Source organism: Mchenga conophoros, linkage group LG14, assembly GCF_057382185.1.
Source record: "Mchenga conophoros isolate Kocher_MC1m ecotype Shallow Benthic linkage group LG14, M_conophoros_male_GT1.1, whole genome shotgun sequence".
Lineage (NCBI taxonomy): Eukaryota > Metazoa > Chordata > Actinopteri > Cichliformes > Cichlidae > Mchenga > Mchenga conophoros.
Genome location: NC_140539.1, coordinates 27,293,666 through 27,316,952, shown reverse-complemented (window position 1 = coordinate 27,316,952; position 23,287 = coordinate 27,293,666). Strand labels below are relative to the sequence as shown.

General features: G+C 41.6%; 1 protein-coding gene across 3 annotated transcripts in view; it reads left to right on the top strand.

Annotated features, from left to right (window-relative positions):
• The first annotated feature begins 551 nt into the window (after positions 1–551).
• The window catches only part of alcamb (activated leukocyte cell adhesion molecule b), a 50,072-nt gene continuing 27,336 nt past the window's right edge, over positions 552–23,287 (top strand). For all 3 annotated transcript variants that reach the window (XM_085243693.1, XM_085243692.1, XM_085243691.1), the window contains exon 1: positions 552–854. In XM_085243693.1, coding sequence (XP_085099819.1) covers positions 794–854 — 61 coding nt within the window. In that variant the 5' untranslated portion in view covers positions 552–793. The remainder of the gene's footprint in view (positions 855–23,287) is intronic.

Here is a 23,287-nt window from a genome sequence, read left to right as displayed (position 1 = left end):
TGCTAAATAATACACAAGTTGAAAGCTGGGTGAGTTTAAAATGCAGGTGGGTGTTTGTGTACTTTTTGAAAAAGTCTGAGGTGCTGCTTGACTGAAGGGTTCCCTTTGTGTGTGTGTGTGTGTGTGTGTGTGTGTGTGTGTGTGTGTGTGTGTGTGTGTGTGTGTGTGTGTGTGAAGTCAGGATGGTGGTGACTGTTGGAAAGAGAGAGAATGGGTGGGAGGGTTTGAGGGAAATAGGAGTTTCAGATGAGAGAAGGAGGGTGAGGGAGAGGGGTGGGGTGGGGGGTGCAAGGGGAGACATGAGGGGGGTCTTAAAGAAAGAGCTGGGGTGGGGTGCACTTGTGTGTGGGAGGAGGTGAAGGAGGAGGAGGAAGAGGAGGAGGGGAGGGAGGATGTTGCTGGAGGGGAAGGGAGGAAGTGGTGGTGGGAGGGTGGTTGGCTCAGGAGGGGAAGGTGGAGTGGGTGGAAAGAGGGAGAAGGGATGGGGAGGGGGGGGGGGTATCTCAGGGGCGGAGCTGCAGACAGTATCCCCCGCCCTCGCGCTCGTCCGCGAGCCCCTCACAATTACCTGTTCCACCAGAACTGACGCGAGCGCGAGTTGGCGAGCACATGCCACGCTGGAACAAGAGCCAAAAAGAAGTGAAACTGCGGCTGTGCAGCACCAGGCTCCCGAGGACGATTTAGATCAATCCACCAAAAAAACACGCAAAACAAAAAAACTCAAACCAAACTGTGTGTGCGTTTTAAACAAACCTCTGGAAGAGCCCACTGAGGATCTGTGAAACTCGCAAGGATGCACTTGTTGTCCGCCGGCTACGCGTCTGCCCTCCTCCTCATCGCGCTTCTCAGCCAAGGTAAGCTATTGTCTCACCGAGCGGGCGGCTGTGGCGCTGGAAGCCGCAGGTACGAGGGGAAAGTCCCGTACCTGCAGCACGCAGGTGCCTCCAAAACTTCAGCCCGGGCTTATCGATCACATTCCCGGGGAGAGAAGGAAACAGGAATGTGGGTGTTTCGTAGTTATAAGTTAGTAGTCTGCAGTACAGTTTTATGTAGTAGCATGTGATTCACCAGGCTACTAACACGTCCCCTTTCTTTAAGAAAAGAAACTAAATGGGCTTCCTATGAGCCACAAACTTCGTGACCTCCTCTCTCCATTGTGTTAAATTCTGAACCACCTAAGTATGTAATCTGTTTAAAAAAAAATTAATTACTAAGTAGTTTCCTACAACTCCTCACCTCGAGGTAAAACTGTCCTCCGCATTCAGCTCATGTCTTTAAAAGTGACTTTTCTTCTCTATAAACTGCCCATTGTGAGGTGGTCATCCTCACCCAGTGTTAACATGTGCTCAAGCCATGATGTCATAACCACCACCATGTCTCTTTTTTTATGTGCGTGTGTGTGTTCTGTTAACACGGGCTGCTGAGCAGAATGATGCTGGCTCACATCCTGTATGATTTATTTTAATTATGGGCTGTCTGTTAGGTGGAGGGAAGCACTTCTGACAGGCTCCTTCCAGTAATTACACTGGGATGTGGGCAGTTGTAATGGCTTGCACAAGTGATTAAGTTTTAGCAGAGAAATTTGGAACTTTCTGTGTGATTTCAGTGCAGCTGTTGTGCTTTCAGTGTTTTTTCTAAGCTGGATTTTCATGATTTCGCTATTCCCTCCCTCAAGGTGATGAAACCATGACAAAGGATGATTCTTTTTTTGAGAACGTGCTCTTGATGTTGGGCGTGGTATGTAGTGTGCTTGTAGATTTCCATACAGTCTCCTCTGTCACGCCAACAGGTAGCAGCGCCATGTGTTGGTGTCACTCAGCCAGGCCATAGGCAAATCCATAGGCTTTCAAGTGCTTCCTTGGGTAGGAAAGAGGCGGAGTGGCTCATATCACCCTGCTCCCCTTCACCTCGTCACACAACGGTGGCGCCTGTTGTTGTAAATTAACACCATACAGCACCTATCAGTCAAGCTCAGGTGGTTTGTTTGAGAGGAAACGAATGGGCTTTTTAAAGTGTTTTTACACGGCTGTGCCGCTGCAGTGCCGTGTGCTCAGAGCACTGGAGGAGAGTGCTCTGAGTGGGTAATGAGGGCAGACTTTACGGTTGTCCACGCTGCTGCGTATTTACACATGTGGCCTCAAGTGATGGTGAAAACATGCGTGTTTGCTTAGACCACAGTTGGCGTGAAGGAGAGAGGGCAAAAGGTGAAGCGAAACTTGTCCGGTTTTCTTTTGCCAATTTGCTCAGTGTGAGCAGAATCTGCCTGAAGGTGTTTATTGAGTTTTGGATTTGCAATAAAAACTGCATCAATACTTGTAATGAAAAAACAAGCCTGTGTTTTATTATATTTGCTTCGCTGAAGGCCGCGCCATGGCTGCTACCAGACACAACAGAAGGGGTGGAGAGAGTCCTGAATTAGTCCTGGAACAAATATTCCAGAAAGATGCATCTGTTTTTTGTTCACCGCCTTGTCTCCACCCTTCCCCCACCACCCTCCTCACCTCCCCTCCTGAACAGACAGACAGTGCTCCGTGCCACAGCTGGTATTACTTGTCAGGCAAGTGGGGCTCTCCCCTTTTTTTTTTTTTTTTTGCTAATGGACTAATCTGTTGAGGGATGGGTGAGGGGGTGAAGGGGTCACCCAATTTCACCGGAGATGGGTTCACTCTCCTTTCTTTCATCTCTAACTAGGTTGTGTCAGGACTTGTCTCTTGAACGTTTTGATGTTAATTCCTGAGGAAAGAAAAAAAGAAAGAAAGCAGCTTTAATTGTATGTTTGAGATACATGTAAGATTTTGTACAAGTGTTCATTTGGGCGCTTGTGCACGTCTCATCTTGTTTATAGGCGGCTTCCTCTCGATGTTTGAAGACTGCTTGTGGTAGTTTCTCCTTTGAAAAGAGATTTCTTTGTGACTTGGAAAGTATTGTATTCCTTCATGCAAAATTCAGATGCATTGAAGGGAAGGACGACAACTCAAGCGAATCATGGCTTTGAATAGAAATCCTGCATCTGCACTTCACTTGCTGTCAATTTGAGGCCTAATCTCTTCGAGTGGCTGAGCCATTTGTTGATCAAAATCTGGAAATGGCCACGTTTTTGCAAATGTAGAGAACATAATCCCATTCTGTAATCAAAGTAGAGCCAATGCATGGGAAAAGAAGACAATCTGCTAAATTTAAATGCCTAATTTGGACCATCATATAGGAGTAATCTGACTGGCAACATCTTAAGCCAATAAAGGGAGCAAACCTTCCATTCATCCATAATATATCTCACTTATTATAATAGGAATGCTTCAAATAGTCCCAAAAGAGATATCTATAAGTTATTATCCTGCTGGATGCTTAACCCGTATTTGGTGTCTCATAATGTCTCTCAAAAGGACTCTCAGTCGTATGTGTGGAGCCAAAGTGTGAAGTGGAATCTTTTCTGGTATCACACAGTTAGTGCTCTTGTGTTTCGGATGAAAAAGACCATTTTATTGAGTATAAAGTGAAGCAGATGCTATTACTCACCCAAGAAGCACAAAGCAAGTGAGATATAAGAAAGAGACAGATGTTCACACAAGAGACTTGGGTTTCTGTGCGCTTGTTTGTGTGCATCATGTGCTCCTCGGGTCTCGATCAGAATAAGAAGTGGAAGTTTGAGCAGCAGGCAGAGCTGCTGCTGCTGCTGATGGAGAGGAGGGGAAAAAACAAAACAAAAGGGCTCCTCAAACAAGAGAGGGCCGTTTAGACAGGCGAGGTCATACTGTAAATTAGAGCCGCATTATGGTGGAGAGGCCAGTGTCACTTCCCAACGGGGGGTGCAGAATTCCTAACAGCGCCCCTGGCAGCAGGCCTTTATAGCGGGAATGTGAGGATCTCTCTGGAATAAGCAGTCACAACTTTTTAAACGACGTTTTAAATTCCAAAATAACTAAAAATAAAGATGGAAGTTTTGCGTGAAACTTAAAATAACCCGGGGTTACGATGAAATTAAAGCTGTTAGAGTCTTTGATGTGTCACGAAAGAGCAAAGAGCAGGGTTTCATTGAAAATCTTAAACTAGGAAAGCTCACATAAAAGGCGATCATTAACCTGCTCTACTTCTGTGAGAGGAAGAAAAAAAAAGGCTTTGGATGTTACAGTTTCTAAGAAACCAGGCCGGTGCATTAGCTTGTCCCCAGAGAAACGATGCTTATGACAAATGTGCATCCGTACCATATGGCGTGGTGCATTGAGCCTACCCACATACAGTACACCGAGAGCTTTAGTGCTCAGTGGTGCAAAAAAGAGCTCGGCTATTTGTATTTCTAATGTAGTGCAGTTCGATAGAAACAGTGTAATACTAATTTCTTTTTGGTCTTTGTCTGCTCTGCCCCCCTCACGCAGAGGGTTGCAGCGGTGCACACACACACACACACACACACACACACACACATACACACACACACACACAGAGGCGCACTCCAACCACACTCTGGTTTCTCTCGGCCCCCAGCAGGACACTGAACAGGTGGAGGAGTGCGGGGAGGAAGGGGGGTGGTCTTTTTATGATTCCTGTTTGTGTGTACAGTTGCCGCAAGAACAGCTTGTTCCCGTCTCTAAGCTTAATGATAACTTTTTCAAATTGCAGTCCTATTATTCACTTAATGATTTTTGCAATACTTTTAATTCCTTCTAAAATGTGATTGCCAAAACAAACGTCACCTTCAGATTAGATGTAGCGCGACAGCGTCGAGAAATATGGGTGAGTGCGTGAACATGCTGAGCTTCCTACATGTCAGACAGAGCAATTCCCTCTCTGCTGGACTGGCCAAGCTGGGAGATGTATGAGTGGCTTTGCCTTGAGAAAATGAAAGGACTTGGGTGGCAGAAGTAATCACTCTCAGGCAATGACTCAATGAGGAAAAAGGTCTTTTGTTCGCCTGTGACAGTTTTACACAAGGGATTATCAGTAAAACAGCAGCAAGTGAATCTTAATTACACTTTGGTGATTGGCTTGCCCTACTTTCAGAGCCTGAGTGTGCGATATATTCCATTTTTATAATCTCAGCCAAAATTGCCTTTTCAGTTGTCCATTTCTTATTTCAATTACCTGCTCAGGTTCAGAAAATTGTTTAAATTTAGCACTTTATTGACTTTTTATACATTCCGCTTTACAACTCGCATGCTTACACTGAGTGAAATAAAGTGAGAGGAGTCTTTATGATACTTTACCAGACAGATTAATGTCTCATTTCCCCCCTTTTCTCTTGTTTGTCACTGTCGTTTAAATAATGGTTTATTTGTTATCTGAGAAGAGGCACCACAGTTCCATTGTTTCAGTTATAAAGGAAGACTTAACAACATGAGAGAGCGATAACTGTGCAATGCAGTGGTGCTTCTTCCTTATTTATGCAGGAAAGCCCCCATTGATGTGCACGAAGCCACTCGTGGTTTTGGTGAACAAGGAGTGGCACCCCAGATTGGTCCTTGGGTCGGGGACTAAAAGTGAGGTTGTTTCGGTCTTTAGTCATTGAAGCATCCCTCAGCTTTCACTGGATTCCTGTGGTCTCCCACTGACTGTATTGTGACGCTTGCTCTTTTTAAACAAATGAGTGTATGATAGCGACTTCTTGCTCCCGCTGCTGTCTTTGTCATTAATATGGAACAGCACACACCCCTCAGAGAGGGCACAGAGTTGCTGCTGTCGGTCCCAGCACTTCACATGTGCAACCTGACTGGGGGGAAGCGTCTCCCCTCCATTTGAAAAGCCTGTGGCCACACCCATCTTTAACAGGGCCTGGATCTTTGTTCAAATCCTCCATTAGCGTTATTGCTCTGTTTTAATGAATTCTTTGAGTGGCACCCCCTCTCCCATTAACTGTGATGTTAATGAGCTGACCTCGGTTTTAGGAATACCACAAAGGGACACATATATAGGGAAGCCACATGGTGGCTGCTTATGTGTCCTTTGTTTTTTTGTAGATTACATTTAATGGGCTACTTTTTCCTTATTCAAATTTATCCTGTAGGTAAAAGAAAGACAAAGCCACAGCACCACTGACAGCAGAGTCTCACCACATGGGTGCTACCAGTAGCAGGATGTCCCTCCTGCCCTTAAAAGGGGGTCAGTGATGGACCTCTGATATTTATGCCTGCACTCTCATAAAACCTCATTGCTTCTTTCTATATATACAAGAGACACTGAGCAAGATAGAAGGCTTCTGTTATATCAAACCTATATTTTTTCTTTGTCTGCGGTTCAAGGGAGCCAGACAGGTTGACACAGCTTTTGTGCTAAAGGTGAAACATTCATTCCAAGCCTCGGGCCACTAATAAAACGACACAGAGTTTTGTCTTCCCATTTATTTCTGAATCACCCTCTGTTGGCTCCAAAGCTCTTTTGCAATACTGAGAAGTTACTCTATTCATTCCGACGCTGTTTAGCAGTTTTCCAGTCATGAAACATTGCACTGCTCCCGGTTACGTTCCACCCTTGGGACTCAACAGGGAGGTTTTGTCTGCATTTGACCTCAGTATTCACATTCTCGCCATCTTAAAAGCTGTTTCTTTGTGTTGTGCTGATGTCCACCATCCTCCCTTCATAGACTGCAGCAGCAGTCTGCAGTGCCTGAAGCTATCTTTGATTACATGCTGCTATGGCTGAACTTGTAAGGAGACAGGAGTTCCCATTCAGGGACGACTTCCTTTCACAGAGGATAGCAACAGCATATCTGTGATTGGAATTAAAAGCCCATCATTCTGACAGTGTTTAATATCAAACAACAGGAAAATTAAACGACTGGCAGATCTTTCTGAGTCACCAATGAGTCAATACACTGATGACTACCATGGACCTTTTATAACAGTGTACCACATGCTTCTAAGATGAGTACCTTACTCTTTAAATGAAAGAATTTTCAGGTTGTTCTTAAAAATGGTCGGTATCTCTGTAAAGATCTTCTTTGGAGGATTTCGGCTCGCACTATTTCGTAGGGGTTAGCGGTGGCCGATACAGGCTCAAACTTATATCACGATATTTCAGGAAAAATACTTCTGATGAGATAGGGAAAAATGTTGTAAATGTTTAATAAGTGTAAGTAAATGAGGATCATTTTCCATCCTTCTTTTGCAGTGGGATCCTGATATTAACTGCGCGATTCAAACTGTGAATTTACTAAAACAAGGTGCCAGAAGCAGCAGCAATATAGCAACAACATCCAGTGACACAGCATGAGTCAAATGTAGCCTAGCTAGTGTTTCTCTGGAAATTTTCAGTAAAAGTATAAAATAACCTCTTAATACTCTTGTTTAACAATGACTAAAGTAATTTAACCTTGTAACTCATCAGGACCTGTACAATAGTGTCATATAATAATCTTAGGCTGACCTTTTTAACCAGCTGCTTTTCCACCGTGTCAATGCATCAGTAATTTCAATCCACTGATTGCTTTTCCTCTCACAGGAAGAGCAGTGGAGCAGACTGATGTAGTGTCACTGAAGCAGTACAATGAGTGCTCCGGTGACACTCGGTGGAGTTATTTGTTTAGTTTTGGGTCGCTCCCCTCCTTTATAGACTGGCTTGCCTTTGATAATGTGTTTTTGCCTGGAGTGGTGAAACAGGTTTGTTGTTTCCACGTTTAACCGGAACATTTTCGCACATTTGGAAAGCACTGTGCTCTGTTCGATGATGTTGCTCAACAGCAGCGGACACATCCCTCTCGCTCTCAGACATGCCCGGGCTTGTCTTCTTGTTCTGCACACTAAGAAACATAAACACATAGCTATAGCAATAAGATATTTTTATATCATATAAAAAATATATACCAGTATTACCGCGGATATAGAACAACCATATTAGGAGATGTTACCATAAGCTACTGTAGGTACCACAGGCAGTACACATACCAAGGCTGCAATTGTTCTAGAGCTGAAGGGGGCAGCATAGGTCTACAAGGTGTACACTGTCCTGAAGAAGACGGAATATGGCCACAAGCACAGGAAAAACTAAACGCAGAAGTAGGTGACTAGGTGACCCCGTAAGAGATGGGTGATAGTAAAAGTAAAAACATACATGCTAACATGTTTTTCATACCCAACGAGTAAATACTTCCAATTTAGCAAAGCAGCAGCACAAGCAAATACCAGCATCCAGATTTGTTCATCCAAAAAAGTATCATTGTGTTATGTCATTCTGAGACAGCAGCTAATGTTAATGTTAATATGGTTATATTTCATAGTAATGTTAGTAGGCTACTCGGCAACCATCCTGGCACTGTTCTGGGACCTCCCCTCCTTTCCACCTGCATATGTGGAGTAGATAACAGATACAACACTGATTAAGTCAGAACCAGCTTGAACAGAGGATCTCGTATGAAATAGGGCTGAAAAGCAGTTTGCAGAGGTGTAGCAACACTGGACAGGCAACAGCAACTCAAACAGCACCTCTTAGAAGAGTTAACCAATTCGATTTTTGAATGGTATCAGCGTAACCACATCCTTACTGATATCGAGAACTGCAGCTAAGTTTGGCTTTGCGGTGCCTGAGAACTAACGTATGCTTGATGAGAAAAGTTCCAGTGCACAAAGATTCAGAAATCCTCTTAATGTTACTCTGATTTGTCAAATACACATCGAGGCTGCCAAGCTGAAACCTGAGGTAGTTTAACACTTGAAAAGTAATTAGACAAACTGAAGTAATTAGCTAAACATGGAAGATAAACATTTCAAACTGTTTACTGAAATTATATGCTGAATTATAAAAAAATAAAATAAAATAAAGGGAAATCCTAAAAACATAAATCAGTCCATGAAATGAGGAACTTGTGATTTCCCTTCTAAAGTTGAGACCTTCTTTCATTCTAGTATGTGTTCCAGTTGAGACTTGTATTTGGACCCCTGGGCATGCATCTCCTAATGTGCAGCTGCCTGGAAAAGGTTAGAAAAACTGTAATCCTCACACCAGATTACAGTATGTTACTCAAAACTGTTTTTTTTTGTTAATGCATCTGCAATTGCAGCAATGTTTCCTGACATTCAGCTTCAATTTTTATTCATAGGAGTCAAGTGGTGGGTTTTTGCGTGGCAGCTACCCCTCAAGCGATGCTTTCGCTGATGCATGACTTGTTGATGTGTTAGATGCTTCGTGATAAAATGCTCTGCTTTGCTGTTAAGTATTTGGCTGTTCTGCTGCCAGACCTTACAAGGAAGGTGAAGAGATGCTTGTCTGGTAATTGGATGCAGTACTTAATTTTCTAATGGGACGACTTAAGAGGTCAAGTAGCCTTGTGTTGCTGGAGAGAATTTCAAAGCATTAAATATCCCACTGGTACAGTTTAAATACATATAATTGACTTGACTTATCCTCTAAATGCTAAATTCTCTGCATGTATCACTTTTAATTTTACTGTGGCTTTGCTGTAAAGTGGTAACAATGGAAAACAGCAGGGATATTTAATAGTAAACTCACTATTAGCTTGTTAACACTGGCCCTTGTCACATAAAAATTTGCATTACTGCTATTGCTGGCTAGCCTATAGAATGAGGATGTTGCTAAATGAGCTTTGAAGTGTGTAATTTTGAATAATGAAGATGCCAGAAACCATTACCCTGCCATTCCTGCCCTCCATCATACAAGTAGAAGCTATAGAAGAGATAATACATCATTTCCTCTTTTAATGATGCCAAGATCTCATTTAAATGTTCAGGGTCAAACAGCAAAAAAAATTATAAAAGGAAATAAATAAAAAATTGAGAGCTGAAAATAAAAGCTAAGAATGTAGGTTTGGGATGTTTTGGTTGAAGCTGAATGGATTTTCGACTCCTTTTCATGAAAATCTCAGGTTTGATTGTCTTATTGTGAAGGGCTTGCCAGAGTATGCTGATTTATAAACAGAGCCACCACCTATGGATGCGCTAAACCAAGACAACATCACAGCCAGAGTTTGTTTTTACAGGCGTATTGGTTCAGACTACAATATTTCCCAGTGGCTTTCTAATAATTGGACAACTTTGTTACCTTTCTCCTTGGGGCAGCATTTGTATAGATATCATGGTTGAATGGCTATATTTCTTTTTGTGATGTCGCTTGTGTAATGCATTTTTTCGTCACAGGTCATTACGTCGCCTAATATGCATGTTCTTTATATTACCAACAACTGAAGACAGTAAAGGCCTTTTCTTTTTGTCAGCCTTTACGAAGCTTAGAAGTGCTTTAGCCCAAATACATCAACATACGTCGATGCTCATAGTAACAATACCAGCAGGTGTTTAGCACAAATAATAGTTCTTTATATACTTGTCAACACCCTTTGCTGATGTTGGCGCATTAAAGAAAGGAAAGGATTCACCAAAGAGACACTACATGCACAAAAGCATTGGGCTGCACTTAATCTTTTAATTGTTTTGTGTTTTTAGCCTCATAACCACAGGTGTATAAAATCAAGCACCTGGCCATGCAGTCTGCCTCTACAATCATTTATAAGATTGAGTCATTCAAAAGAGCTCACTGAATTCAACGATTGTACTGTAATAAGATGTCACCAACAAGTCAGTTTGTGAAATCTCTTCCCCCCCTAGATATTAAGTGGTATCACTGCTAAATGGAAGCATTTAGGAACCACAGCAACTCAGGCACAAAGTGGTGCTGAGCCACATGGCGCGTAAAAGGCGCCAGCGCTCTGCTGACTTCTTCTGGCATTAACATCAGAAACCGCGAGCTTCGTGGCATGGGTTTCCACGGCTGAGCAGCTTCTGCAGGTGTAGTGTGAAGGGAGCCCAGTATTTTTGTCCATATAGTGTATGAGTAATTTCCCATTTTCTGCTCAGTCAAAAGTCAAAATATATTGGCTTTAGGACCGTATTAGATAGATCATTTGTATATTGGTCCATTGGAGAAGATTGTGCCATCAAAAGTTCAAGCCACCTAATAGCCTTACTGATACTTGTTCATTGGGACCAATGCAAGTACTGAGCGTTAGGAAGTAATCACTGCCTGCATGGGTATTCTTTATACATACAGTATATATATATAATTGGAGTAGAAGTTACTATATATTGAAGAGGACAAAAGACAGGTTATTATCTTTTTTACATTGTGCATATTTCATAAACCACTTAGCAGGTCTTTATGGAGGTACCCGTTGCTTCCACACCAGCTGTCATGCTACTCTGCTACATGTGCTGCAGTATTGTAAAGACTACATATTTCACAACACCTTTTCTGAATTGTCTTCCTGGATCATGTTATGCAAACAACAGTTTAGATTGGTGCATACTGGGCAGCAGACACGCTGATGCGTAAGAGGCCAGTAGGGTTAGGGCTAGTTAGAATATGTAACACAAAATGTATTTGACAAAGATATCGTGTATTTTTGACATTAGATGGTGAAAGTCAGCAGCCTTCTCTATATATCAGGACTGAATGGCGAAGCAACGTACAGACAAGCCCGGTGTTTTTGTTCAGTTTTAAATCATTTTTTGGACTTCAAGGGAAGCCTTCACCCCCGAAACCTTGTTTTTGTCTGGCCGTGAAGCAGAAGCAGCACATGGCTTTGGAGGTCTTACTGAACAGTGTGTTGACTCACTTTGCTTGAAGGGGGATAGTCTGTGCACAACATTCCCATGGAGACTTTTGTTCATGAGCTCTCCGGGCCACATTGCTCATATTTTGAACACCTTTCAGTAGCAGAAGAGGTGTTGGCACATTTTTGCTTATTGACAGGGTTTTTTTTTTTGTGAAGCGGGATGTCTCGCTGCTGCCAGTACATCTCACTATCTGACAGATCTGCAGGGCTTTTTTATGCGCTTGTTTGGGATGTACCGCACAGGACAAGAAACAGAGTGAGGTTGGGTGGGAAGCACTGCAACCGTAGGGTGGATGGTTAAAAGCACTTAGCTTGATGTATAGCTTCTCCTCATGCCATGATGGAAGAAGAAAATGTAATAGCCACCGCTAATGAAATTATTATGCCTTAAAGGTCCTTTGTAACCAAGATGACTGTGACATATACTGAATTACATCAACTAAGAGCGGTTATCTCATCTCATAGAAACAAAAGGCACAAACAAAAGAATCAGATGTGGCTTGTTGTGACAGTTTTATCTTTTGTGTCTTTAGACAACAACAAAAAAGAAGTATAACACTAATGGTGACCTTGCGTTGACAAAAGATAAAATGCATTTTGAATGTAGGTGAATTTTTTGCATATAATGCTAATCTCCAGCTTTTCACAGTCCTCCATCAAAGTGAACGTTGGTCCAGGGGTATTAAACGTGAAACCACACAGACTTGATGTGCAAACAGGTACATAATCCTTTGTATGTATTATCTGCATTCCATGTATTCCTCCCACTGCTCTCCGCCCTATTTAGCCAGCAGAGGCTTTACGACCCCCCTAGAGTCAAAACCTGAAGCAGGACACAAGTTGAAACCGTCATGCCCTCTTAATACCAACCAGGCTGTTTGGCTCATTGGAATGGGGAACACTACTTGCTCTGTTTCACAATGAAGGGTTAGAAGGTCAGTTCTGTCATTATGAGTGCACAACAGCATACACGACTCTTTGCCCAACTAATATAAAAGTATCAGCCTTACCGCGGCAATTACCAGAGATGAAAGCTACAAAAACCATCTGCCGAACAAATGGAAATACCTACCTGTTAATATTTTCTGTTGTTTACAGCGTAACAAGACATACATTATTGATACGGAAAAGTAGGTGGCGTGAATTAAATTCATGCAATAATAAAAGCACTGCACATATTTCTATTCATCATGCATTTTGAGTTGGGAAAATATTAGGCCATGCCTCATGCAGCATCTAATGAGGCACTTTAAGATCGATAAGTGGATGCATTCTTGTTTACCCACGTAGAAAAGGTATGATTCCTGGCCTGATTTGTCTCCCCTCTTCTTTTAAAATTTTTTTTTCACTGCTCCCATGAGAGGCTGTGTGTGGTTTGTTGCCAGGATGCTTCAAGAGGGGTGTGTTGTGGCAGCAGGTTTGATTGGTATCCTCAGGCACCACCTGAAACTGTAATATGGTCATACAGATGGCATAATAGTAAACACAACTGCTCCCACAGGATCAATGGGCTACAAATGTTCAAAGGATTTCCTGCTCAGGGAGGTGTGGGGGCTGGGACTGGGTGGGGCTGCTTTTAGAGGAGAGGGAGCACTTGTGGGACAGGCAGTCAGGCAGGCGGGTACTTGAACAAAAGCTGATTGCAGTTGTGTAAATAGTGGAATCTGAAGCAGCCAGCTGGGGTAATAATTCAAAATAATAATAAAAAAGATCATAATTCACTGAATTAATTACTAGAATGAGGATGCTTTTAGTCTGATGACTCAGTGGATGTTTCCATCTTGACCCTCCAGTTGGGTTATGTCGGTTTGCATATGTAATTTGCTGAACATGAGTATTAGTGAGAGCTGCATTGGTGATTTCATCATTAATATGCGTCGCAATAAAAAGGCAAAAGAACCTCACATGCTCCCAGAGCCCAAAACGCTGTTTTTGTTCGATGAGCCAACACTCCAAAGCCAAAAGGATATTTATTCACAGCGAAACAAAACAGAGGGAAGTTGTGAATTGACTTAGCTGACTGGCAGAAATTTAAAAACGATCTACTTTGATAATTGATATTTAATACCAGTGCTCCCTTTTCTTTCATATTATAGTAAAATGTTGCTTTTTTTTTGACATTTCATGGACAAAACAATTGTTATAATAACAAATCTAATTAAAAAAGCATAATTTGATTGTAACAATGAGTAGTAGTTGTAGTCCTGATTTAAGCCCTGGCCAGGGCTAAGTGACTGTTAGAAAATGTCACATCACTACTAGATGTTTTGTGAATTTTCCTTTTTTTTGATTAATAAGATTGAAGAAAATGTTAAAAACTGACATTTCCAGAGCTCAAGGTGACATCTTTAGATTGCGTGTTTCTCCACCAAAGATATTCGATTTACATGTACATAAAACTGAGAAAAGCAGCAAGTCCTTAACCTTCAATGCTGGAAGCAGATTTTAACTTGACTAATCACACAAACAGTGACTTGCCTATCAAAATTGCCAACTATTTACCGCTATTGCCAACTGGTATTCACTCAATTGGCCACCTGTCCCAGAACCAGCCTGGCTTCCTTTTTCCCCCCTCCGTTGCAGCATGCTGTTACTCCAGAGGACCTTTTTATGCTATTAATAAAACTGATTACAAATGATGTTCTGCCTCCAGTCCAGACAGCAGACACTTACCCTACAAGTCAGTCCTGCTCTAGTTGGCTCAGTTGCTTGAGGCGAGCGAAGCTGGCAGGTTTATGGCCAGTATGCAAAAAAAACCTGATACCTCCTGTCTGATGTGATACCTCTTGAAGAGACCTGGTGAAACGACGAGCGCTTTGATGTCAAGAAGGTTGTTTTGAATGTGTCGGGAATATTTTAAAGCTCCCTCTTAACACCTCTCACTCGGAAGGGGTGAAAAATCGAGGACGTTTTAAGAACTTGAGGATTCATTCCTTGCGCTTAGATTTGCAGATATCAGTTCAGACTTGTCAGTAAAGTCAAAGCTCGCTCTACTCATTAATGTGAAGAGCTACTCACTGCTGCCTCCATCACTTCACCCCTTTAAAGCTTAAATCTGTTTTATTAGACTGTAAACATTTATTTAATTATCCGTGTGACTATATTTTGAAGCCTTAATTGGGCTGATTATACTTTCCTGTGAGCGCTAGAGGGGAAGAAGGGCTGTAATTTTAATTAAATGGGCTAAAAATAAAGTTTTCTAAAAGCAAATCCTACCCTCGGAGAAACCGCGTCCGCTTATCCAGGCCTCATCTCAAACGCAGGCGAAATAGCATGTAACCGTAAGAACCATGTGATCAGATACCTGTTATCACAGCTGCGATAGATTCAGGAGTGTAGCAGGAGTTGCTGAAAATCAGCAACTGCAGATGGTGTTTTCAGGACATATGTTACCTCTCATGTTATTTCTACTACTTAGCCACAGCGTAAATGTGGGATTCTTTACCATACATGGGTTTCACCTGTAAAACTACCACGTGTTTCAGCACGGAAGGGACCAACAACTAGCAAGAAACAAGAGATTTTAAAAAAAGTCTTTGGATTTGAAACGAAGCGCAACTTTAGGCCAATAAAATAGAAAGACTCTTATTAGTGTTTCAGCAAGTGCACGATTAGCCAACTTAAATTCAAAGCCTGTGTGATTAGGAGCAGAGTTGTTGCATGTGGATGCAAGCTCATCATTAGGCATGAGCGAGCAGGACAAATTCAATAATGCTTGTAGGATCCTTCAGTTTAATGAAGTTTGAAGGCTCCTTGGCATATGAGAATGTTATCACATTTAAATGGCTCAGAAATAATTAAAAATGAATGACTAGTTTCTAATCACACGTCTGAACTGCCTGGATTGAGAGTTAACAGACTTCAGCCTTGGTGCGCGCTACACAAAAGCAACATTTGAAATAAACTCTTACATTTCTGCTGTGTTTTTAAATGAAAAACTGAATGTTGAACTTCACTGTAGGAACAGTTCATTTTCGAGTCTTAAATGTGTTTAAATGCAATTCTTTTCCTTTTTTTAAAGGTTTTATGCTTCACTTTGACCCTACGCCTCTTCAAATGCCTTCGAGGTGTTGTGCGATCATTTCCACATGTCACAACCCTAATTAAAATAAGCTTTATCTGTATGGCAGACAGATTCAGGTCGGAAATGGCCAGTTTTCCATTTTAATGGGTAGAAATGATACGATAATCCCTTTTGTCCGGCAAACTTGCTTGCAGGCCATGTCTATTTTTAGGAAAATGACTTTGAAAGCAGAGAGAGGAGAGAGGTTGTGCGGTGGAGGACTTTAATATCCTCACGGTGATGGAGTTTTTAAACTTCTTGCCTGAGAAACACGGTCATCGTGACAGGGTCGAGACTTGGCGATCTATTAGGGCTTCTGATAGCGTCTCCTGCTGACGGGGAACATAAAAAATCCAGTCTGTTCATTCACAAAGCCAGACCCTTGGGTGAGCTAATGTAAGCTCTTCCGGAAACAGAAGAATGAAGTCATTGCCAAAATGTTAGGCACCGAGTTGCATTAGGAGGGGTTAATGGATAAGTAGCAAGCGTTGAGGCCGTGCTTTGTTAATGGCCTAATGTTGCCTTTAATGGTACGTCATTAATGGGAGTTGATGGCGGATGTTTGGAGTCAGGACAGTGAGCTCTCTTCTGATCTGCCCCAAGTCTGCCCGCAGGCAACTCACAACCACTTCTCCCCTCAGGTCCCGTGGCCTGCGCCCCTCAAATACATAATTCACAACATAATGGATGTGATTTCTGAGTGCACTTACCACCCGTTCGCTCGAGCCCGCTGCAGTCTTAAGAGCACTCCCCGTACCCATGCAGCTCGTCAGCTGACGCAATTTATGACATTTTTTAAGAGGTTTTTACGGACGCTCGTGTGGTCGAGTGTGTAGAGGAGAACATTTCAAAGACTAACGATCACGCCACAAGATCAATTTCTAGGCAACCTTATGGCAAGTCGTTTAGAGTGATAATCACCACTCTTGTAATGTGCTTTTATCTTTGCAATCTGCCTCGCGCTGAGAAAAATGACTCTGACACTGCCAATAATGGGAGTCGTGTGTCACAGATATGCTATATAAAAAGGTGCCTATGTTTTCCTTCATAATGTCTTTGAGCCTTCTAGAAACATTTATGTGCCTTTCAACTCCCAGTACCAACAAGAACTCTTTTTTTTTTGTAACCCAGATATTAGTTTTGTTACAGGTCTTCACTGAAGGTTAGGAGAGCAATTTAAGCAAAATCAAAGCTGGATCATCTGCTTTGATTGTGCTGTCACTGGTGCTCGAATGAGACGGCATTTTAGAGTAACTTGACCATAATTAATTTAAATATATGACAATGCTTCTCTTTTAGATTCTCATATTAAACTCACTGACTAATCAAAGGGAAAAATGCAAGAATGTGCTGCAGTTTCCTCATGTTTATTTTTTTCTTTGTATGGTGTAAATCTTTACGTCTCTCATCAACCAGCTTCAAAGCTCAATAGTTGATTAATAATGATGCAAAAAGTCTGATTTGTGCTGTAATATATGTGCTTATATTGTGCAGAACTCCCGACATCGTGCACTTGGTTCTGGCTGTCTTTTGTCTGTTTTGCTGCTCAGTTCAATGTTTTTCTCGTTAACTGGATCACAGGTCAAACACAGAGTGCGACAACACACCGCGCGTTTTCCACCGCACTCACTTTAATTTAATGATTTAATGGAAAACTTTTGTTGTCTGAGACATCAACAGGAAATATGCTCCCCTTTTTCACTCCCTCACTATCACACACTGTCTTCATTAGTTAAACAGAGTGAAACAGAGTAAAAACAATTGTCCTTAATGGACCAGAATGCAATGCAGTCACAAGGCAACCTGCGTTTTGAGATGTGGAGCAGGACTCGCGTCGTCCTCTGGGCTAATTATTTCGGCGCTCACGCTGCTATTTGTTCCACCTACACGAATAACCCGCAGCTGGTGCAGAGTGTTTGCACCTGTTCTCTGAGGATTATCAACAGGTATTCCGGGAATTGTAGGAAGCACGAGCAAGCAAGACATGATACGACTCGTGTGGTGTTTACCCAGAAGGTGGCACTCTTAAATTAACTTCCACAATGCAAATTCTTTTTTTTCCACTCGGTTACTGCTGGTAATATAATATTTCATGATTGATTGACTGAAATGATTAAAATTACAAATGTTTTTGGAGTTTAGCAATTAGAGCTGAATCATCAGGACAGCAGATGTAGCATGTGTGACATTTTCATTTAAAGCTTGCTCAAACCTGTGTGTAAATATTTGCCGTCATCATTTTCCAGCTGACTCCCGCCCACTTAGAGTCAATTCGAAGAGCGAACAAAACAAAGAAACATAACAACCAAATCTCCAAACTAATAACATCTGTAAATAAAGAGTGTTGGCTGTTAGCTGCAACTCCGGGGCTAAAAAAAATAACCCATTGAGGAAGCGCCAACAATTGCAGTTCCTCAAACGGCCACTTGAGACTCGCAGGAGTTTTTACAGCATGGGACACACAAAAATGCTGTTTTGATCTTTTGAAGCTATTCATGGTGGAGCAAAGTGGGGTGATCACTTTTATATTAAGGGTTCAAGTTTCCATCGTGCTTTGCCTGACAGCTGGATGCCACATAGGTGACTATAGCTGGTTATCTCAGTTAAAAGAAGTCACAGGGTTGGACCACTAGACCATTGTTCATGCAAGTAAAAGACATGCATTATGGCTTCATGTTTGGCCAACAAGCCATTGAAAAGTCTCAAATTTCAGTATTTAATTTGTATGTATTTGTGCACTGAAAACCTGTTGTAGCTTCTTGTGTTAGCTTCTACTTTAGCGCTCAGCTCTGTCATCACAGCTCCAAAAAAGACCAAATGCTAATTTGAAGCATTAAATTAGGAGTTAGAGGTGGCTACAATCACCTTCTTTGTGCAGCTTTAAAAGATCGAAGATCTATAACATGAAAGGTTTTTCTTCAGCAGCGTGGTGCTTCTTTAGGGAGCCAGTCGTTAATTACACAAGTGGATTAAAACACCTGAAAACAAAATAAATCTTTCCCTCCTTCTTGGGCCCTCGTCTCTTCCTTTGTTCTCTCGCCTCGATCCCTGATGAGAGGCAGAGGCAGCAACCTGATCCCTCAGCAGCAGGCCTGCACAGGTACCGGGGCCTCCTCAGGACAAATTTGAAACCAGAGAAAATGGAGCCAGCATTTTTAGTCATAAGGGAACAATGGGGACTCGACAGGTGAGACTGCAGGCAATGCATTAGCCCTGTTCCCGCCTGCTGTGTTCTGTGGGTGTCTGTTGACCACACATGAAGCAGCAGCTGAACATTGTTTTCTTTGCTTGAGGGGGAGAGAAAGCTGACTATATGTCTCTGTAGAGAATAAATATGCTTCACCGTGGAAGCTACACTGTATATCTGGCAGGAAAGGAGTGTAAATCAGGTTAGCCAAGAGACAAAAGATCCACCTGCAAAACACAGCCATGACACTTGGCCACCGCCAGTGACCTGATGTTATTCTCTGTTGGCATGCAGGCTGCAGCTTCAAAAAGGCTGATCTCTTATAATTTTCAGGTTAATTGCCGAACTCTTAATAGATCTTTTATATCTGTTTGTCACCTTTCTGAATTAATTCCAGACTGTATTATTTTCAGAAGCTGTAACTTCTAAGCCAGTGATGTGGTCATGTGCCATTATCGCAGTGCTGCTAAGATTAGAAGGCTTCTATAATTCTTTTATTTTATTTATCCGTTTAAGACTGAGCAATATAGCTTACAGTCCAGTTTCACAGTACACTTAATATTCCAATATACTCCATAATCCAAGCTGCATTCTCATCTTTCGCACGTCACAGATGGAGTAGACTTATGAACTTGCTTAGGTTAAACCTGTATGTCACCCTTGAACAGTTTAATCTTTATTTTGATGATGTTTTGTGTAGCGAACGCTCTTGCATTTCTTTATCTTTCTATCTAATAGTCATTGATGTCACTGGATAATGAGTAATGATGGTGAACTTTGCGTTTTTTTGTTTTTTTTTTCAATAATGTGAATAATGACGATGATAATAATAATAAAAAAGGAGCCAGAGCCTTGAAGCTTTCAGGTCAGCTCATCATCTGTGCATTCTTATGTTTTGAAGACCTCTCTCCATCTACTGCAGAGATTTCCAGATTTATCATGAATTCTTCAACCGGCTGTTTTGTTTGCCAAGCATTAGTGCTTTTGTTGGTTTTTAGAGCACAGTGGCCTAAAAGATGTTTTCATGCTGCTGAGGTGAAGGAGGGGAGCCATTAGGCTTAATAGACTCGGACTAATAATACCGTGTGTTGCACACTCTACATAATTCTCCATTTGCTGTCCATCCTCCTCCTCAGCAGAGCACAGGCTTATTTTGCTCTCAAGTGACAAACATGGCTCTGCTCAGTGGCTGGGTAAATGTGAGGGGTTTTTTTTATCTATTTTTATTGTAGTCTGGTTTATGAGAGCCTCTTTTTTTTGAACAACTGTCAGATGTACAGCTACATAATCACTTGATTAGATCATTAGATGGCCAACAGAAAATGCGCAACTATTTTGACAAATGTGGTAACGTTAGATGAGTGCTGTGACACATTGCCGATGGAATCATTAAAGCTGTCTTCAATAAAATAATTACACCAATCATCTTCTTTGTGTCGTGGTATTGTAAACTAAATTGGTGCGTTTTGGACAAAAGAAGAAATTTGAACGTGTTAGCACGCCAGTTTGAACCAGCAAAATTTTCCATATAGTTAATGCTAAAAAAAATGTTGATCTTTAAAAGCATAATCATTTCAGACAACATACAGAAAATAAACTAGGCACACGTGGAGAAGCTCAAAGGACATTGTAGACATCGATGATAAAAATGCACCCATCAGCAGCAATTTACTAACAAATCAAAGGCGCCACAGCAGCAGAACAACCTCAAACGCTGTTCCTTCCTGACAAAAGCAGCGATGATGTGATAACAAGCATGCTACAGTCGACACAAATGCACCGGCATATTCACAAGCAAAGTGTCGTTTGCAGCGACTGTATGGTGGCAGGGCAGGAAATAAACTGGTCTTACTTATTAGTGATACTCCCAAAAGTATCTTTTCAGAATTCACCCTGAAACATTTCATCAAGTCATAAATATCCAGTTGTTGGCTTAATGCTCTCGTGTCAGCAAACGAATAGCCAACATACTTGGGCTGTCATCACGAGTACTGCAGAAGCAGCTTGGTGATTCTGATGATCTGCCAGGTTTCGCTGTTTCTCAAAGATTCATTAAGAAGGCTGAAATTTGCTGCACCTGTTGGAGGCGTCGAGGGTGCTGTAGCACGGCTCATAGCCTTGGTAGTGCAAAGATTTTTTATTGATTATTTTTTCAATCCGTAATTGGTTTAGTAGATGAAAAGTTTTTTTAAAAAGTGGAAAAACCACCCTTTGCAATCTCTTGTGGTCAACTGTGAGGGCTTTAATCTCCATGTGTCATCCAGAACTTCTATTATATTCACCTGACTGTTACGTATGATGAGAAAAAGAACACTCATACTTTGAAGAGTCTGGATGAATTAAAGGGTTTCATTGAATAATCAACTAGTTGAAAATGTGACAGGTTTGCAGTTGTCTGAATGCTGGATGTGGATACCTGAAGTTTTTAACGCGGGTCTGCAAAGTGATTTTTGAATGTTACACTGAGAACATGTCCTAGCGAGCATGAAAATAAATTGGCCTGCTATTCTTGAGACTAATTTCCCATCCTAAGGCACGGCCATGCATCGATTCAGTGTTATATTAATATCAAACAATATTGCAGAGTCTTCTCCATCATAAAACTAATAAATGTGTTAGACTTTAGACAACGTCTTTCATGGAACTTGTAGATAAGAATCCATAGAGAGTGGATCACTTATTAAAAACAAAAGAGACTAGGCTGGCCTAGTTCAGCTGAACTGCAGACAGAGCCTTTGGGGACCATTGCCAGAAAATGAAACCTTTGTCCCGAGTCTTTCTGCCCACAAATGGACCTTTTTCTTCCAGATTGGTTCTTCTCTGAAAGACCTCTATGCCCCGTTGAAGGTCAAAGAGACACAGGGCCATATCTTTAGGGTGTTGTGCAGCTTTCTGAGCCCTGAAACAGATGGCGCTTCATAAATGAGAAAAATGGCTCTAAATCCTAACCTCTCAAACACTCATTTCTCATATTACAGCTTTTGTCGAACCCAAAGTGCTTCAACAAATTCATACCTGCTGCTTACTTGTAGAAAATAGCAATTATCCAGTAATTTTTGTGTGATAATCAATAAATCATTGCCGGTGTTTATCAAGCACAAGTACCACAATGTTCTTTCGTGTAGTAATTTGTAATAATTTGCTGTTTTTTTCTTGTAAGATGCACGTGTGGATTTTGTTGATTTCATTAAAATGTTAAAGGCCTGAAGTGTAACCTTGAGCTCTGAACTTAAATACCAAATTTTGGGGGATTACGCAAAAAAGTGCCAGCATTTTGATGAATAATGCTTGTAACACGACTGACGAAACAACTAGAGTAGCAGTGACATGTCTAGTTGTGACTGAAGGTGGTCATCAATCCTTTCACACAGAATAATTCAAAGGCTGAAAGAGTGGCAGCGCAGGCCAGTAGTTTTATCTGGTCATATTTAGTTACATTAGCACGCTCCCAATTTAATGTCAATGTATTGCCAATTAAAGTACATCCTAGTCAAAACGTTATGAAAGGAATCTGAAGAGAAGCTCACTTCTGATCATTGACAGCAATACTGTTAATAAGCACTGGTGTTTTTGCCTTTGTTAGCTGCTGTTAAGCAGCGTTAACTCTGAAGTGGATGTATCATTGCTGGACTTCATGTATTAGAGCACTTTTTTGCTTCGGTGAAGGAGACCGTCTCTCTTAAGCGAGAAGTAGCCTTGTTTTCTCACAAACTTGTAACTATATAACTGGATTTCAAAGGAAAGAATGTGGATCTGACGACAGGTACGTCCGTCTTTTAGATCTGTGAGAGCCACACTAGAGAAGACGTGCTGCACTTGTTGCAAACAGGCAGGCTCTGAGAGAAAGCTCCTTTGTTTGACAAGGTAAAGCAAAAATCCATCAGTGAAGAATGTAATTAAGTTAATTACATTATCTCAGGTTAGTACAATATGTCTGACTAATATTTACATGTCCAAGAATTAAAATCAGCATTTGACTTTATGACACGTCAGATGCTGTCAGTCTAATGGAAAGGAATGGATGCCTTAAAGCGGCTAGAGCTTTGGAGGTGAAGCTTTTTTTCCCCCTCAACGGGCTCACGCCAGTGTGGTAAAAAAAAAGAAAGAAGAAAGGAAATAGAAGCTGATGCTCTCAGTTTTATGCTATAAAGACAGTGACAGGCAATTACAGCTAAGAAGAAAAAAAACGAAAAAGCTAAATTATAGAGAAAGCATTGTTGACGTTTGGAAAGGTGGTTCAGCCTGCAACAAAAAGAGGAACTGTGCGAGAGGGATGTTGTGCAAGCTGTGCTGTCAGTTATCCATCAGTGACATGATTACACCCCTTCCCTCAAGAGAGACAGACGCAGATAGTGAGGATGTGGCTGTGTATTTTTTTTTTTCTTTTTAAGAAATCTCTCTACAGCTAGCTGGTCTGGAACGCTTCCTCGGCGTGAACTGATACTGTAGCAGAATTTAAATAGAGTCATGTGCTTGTCATAGTCAG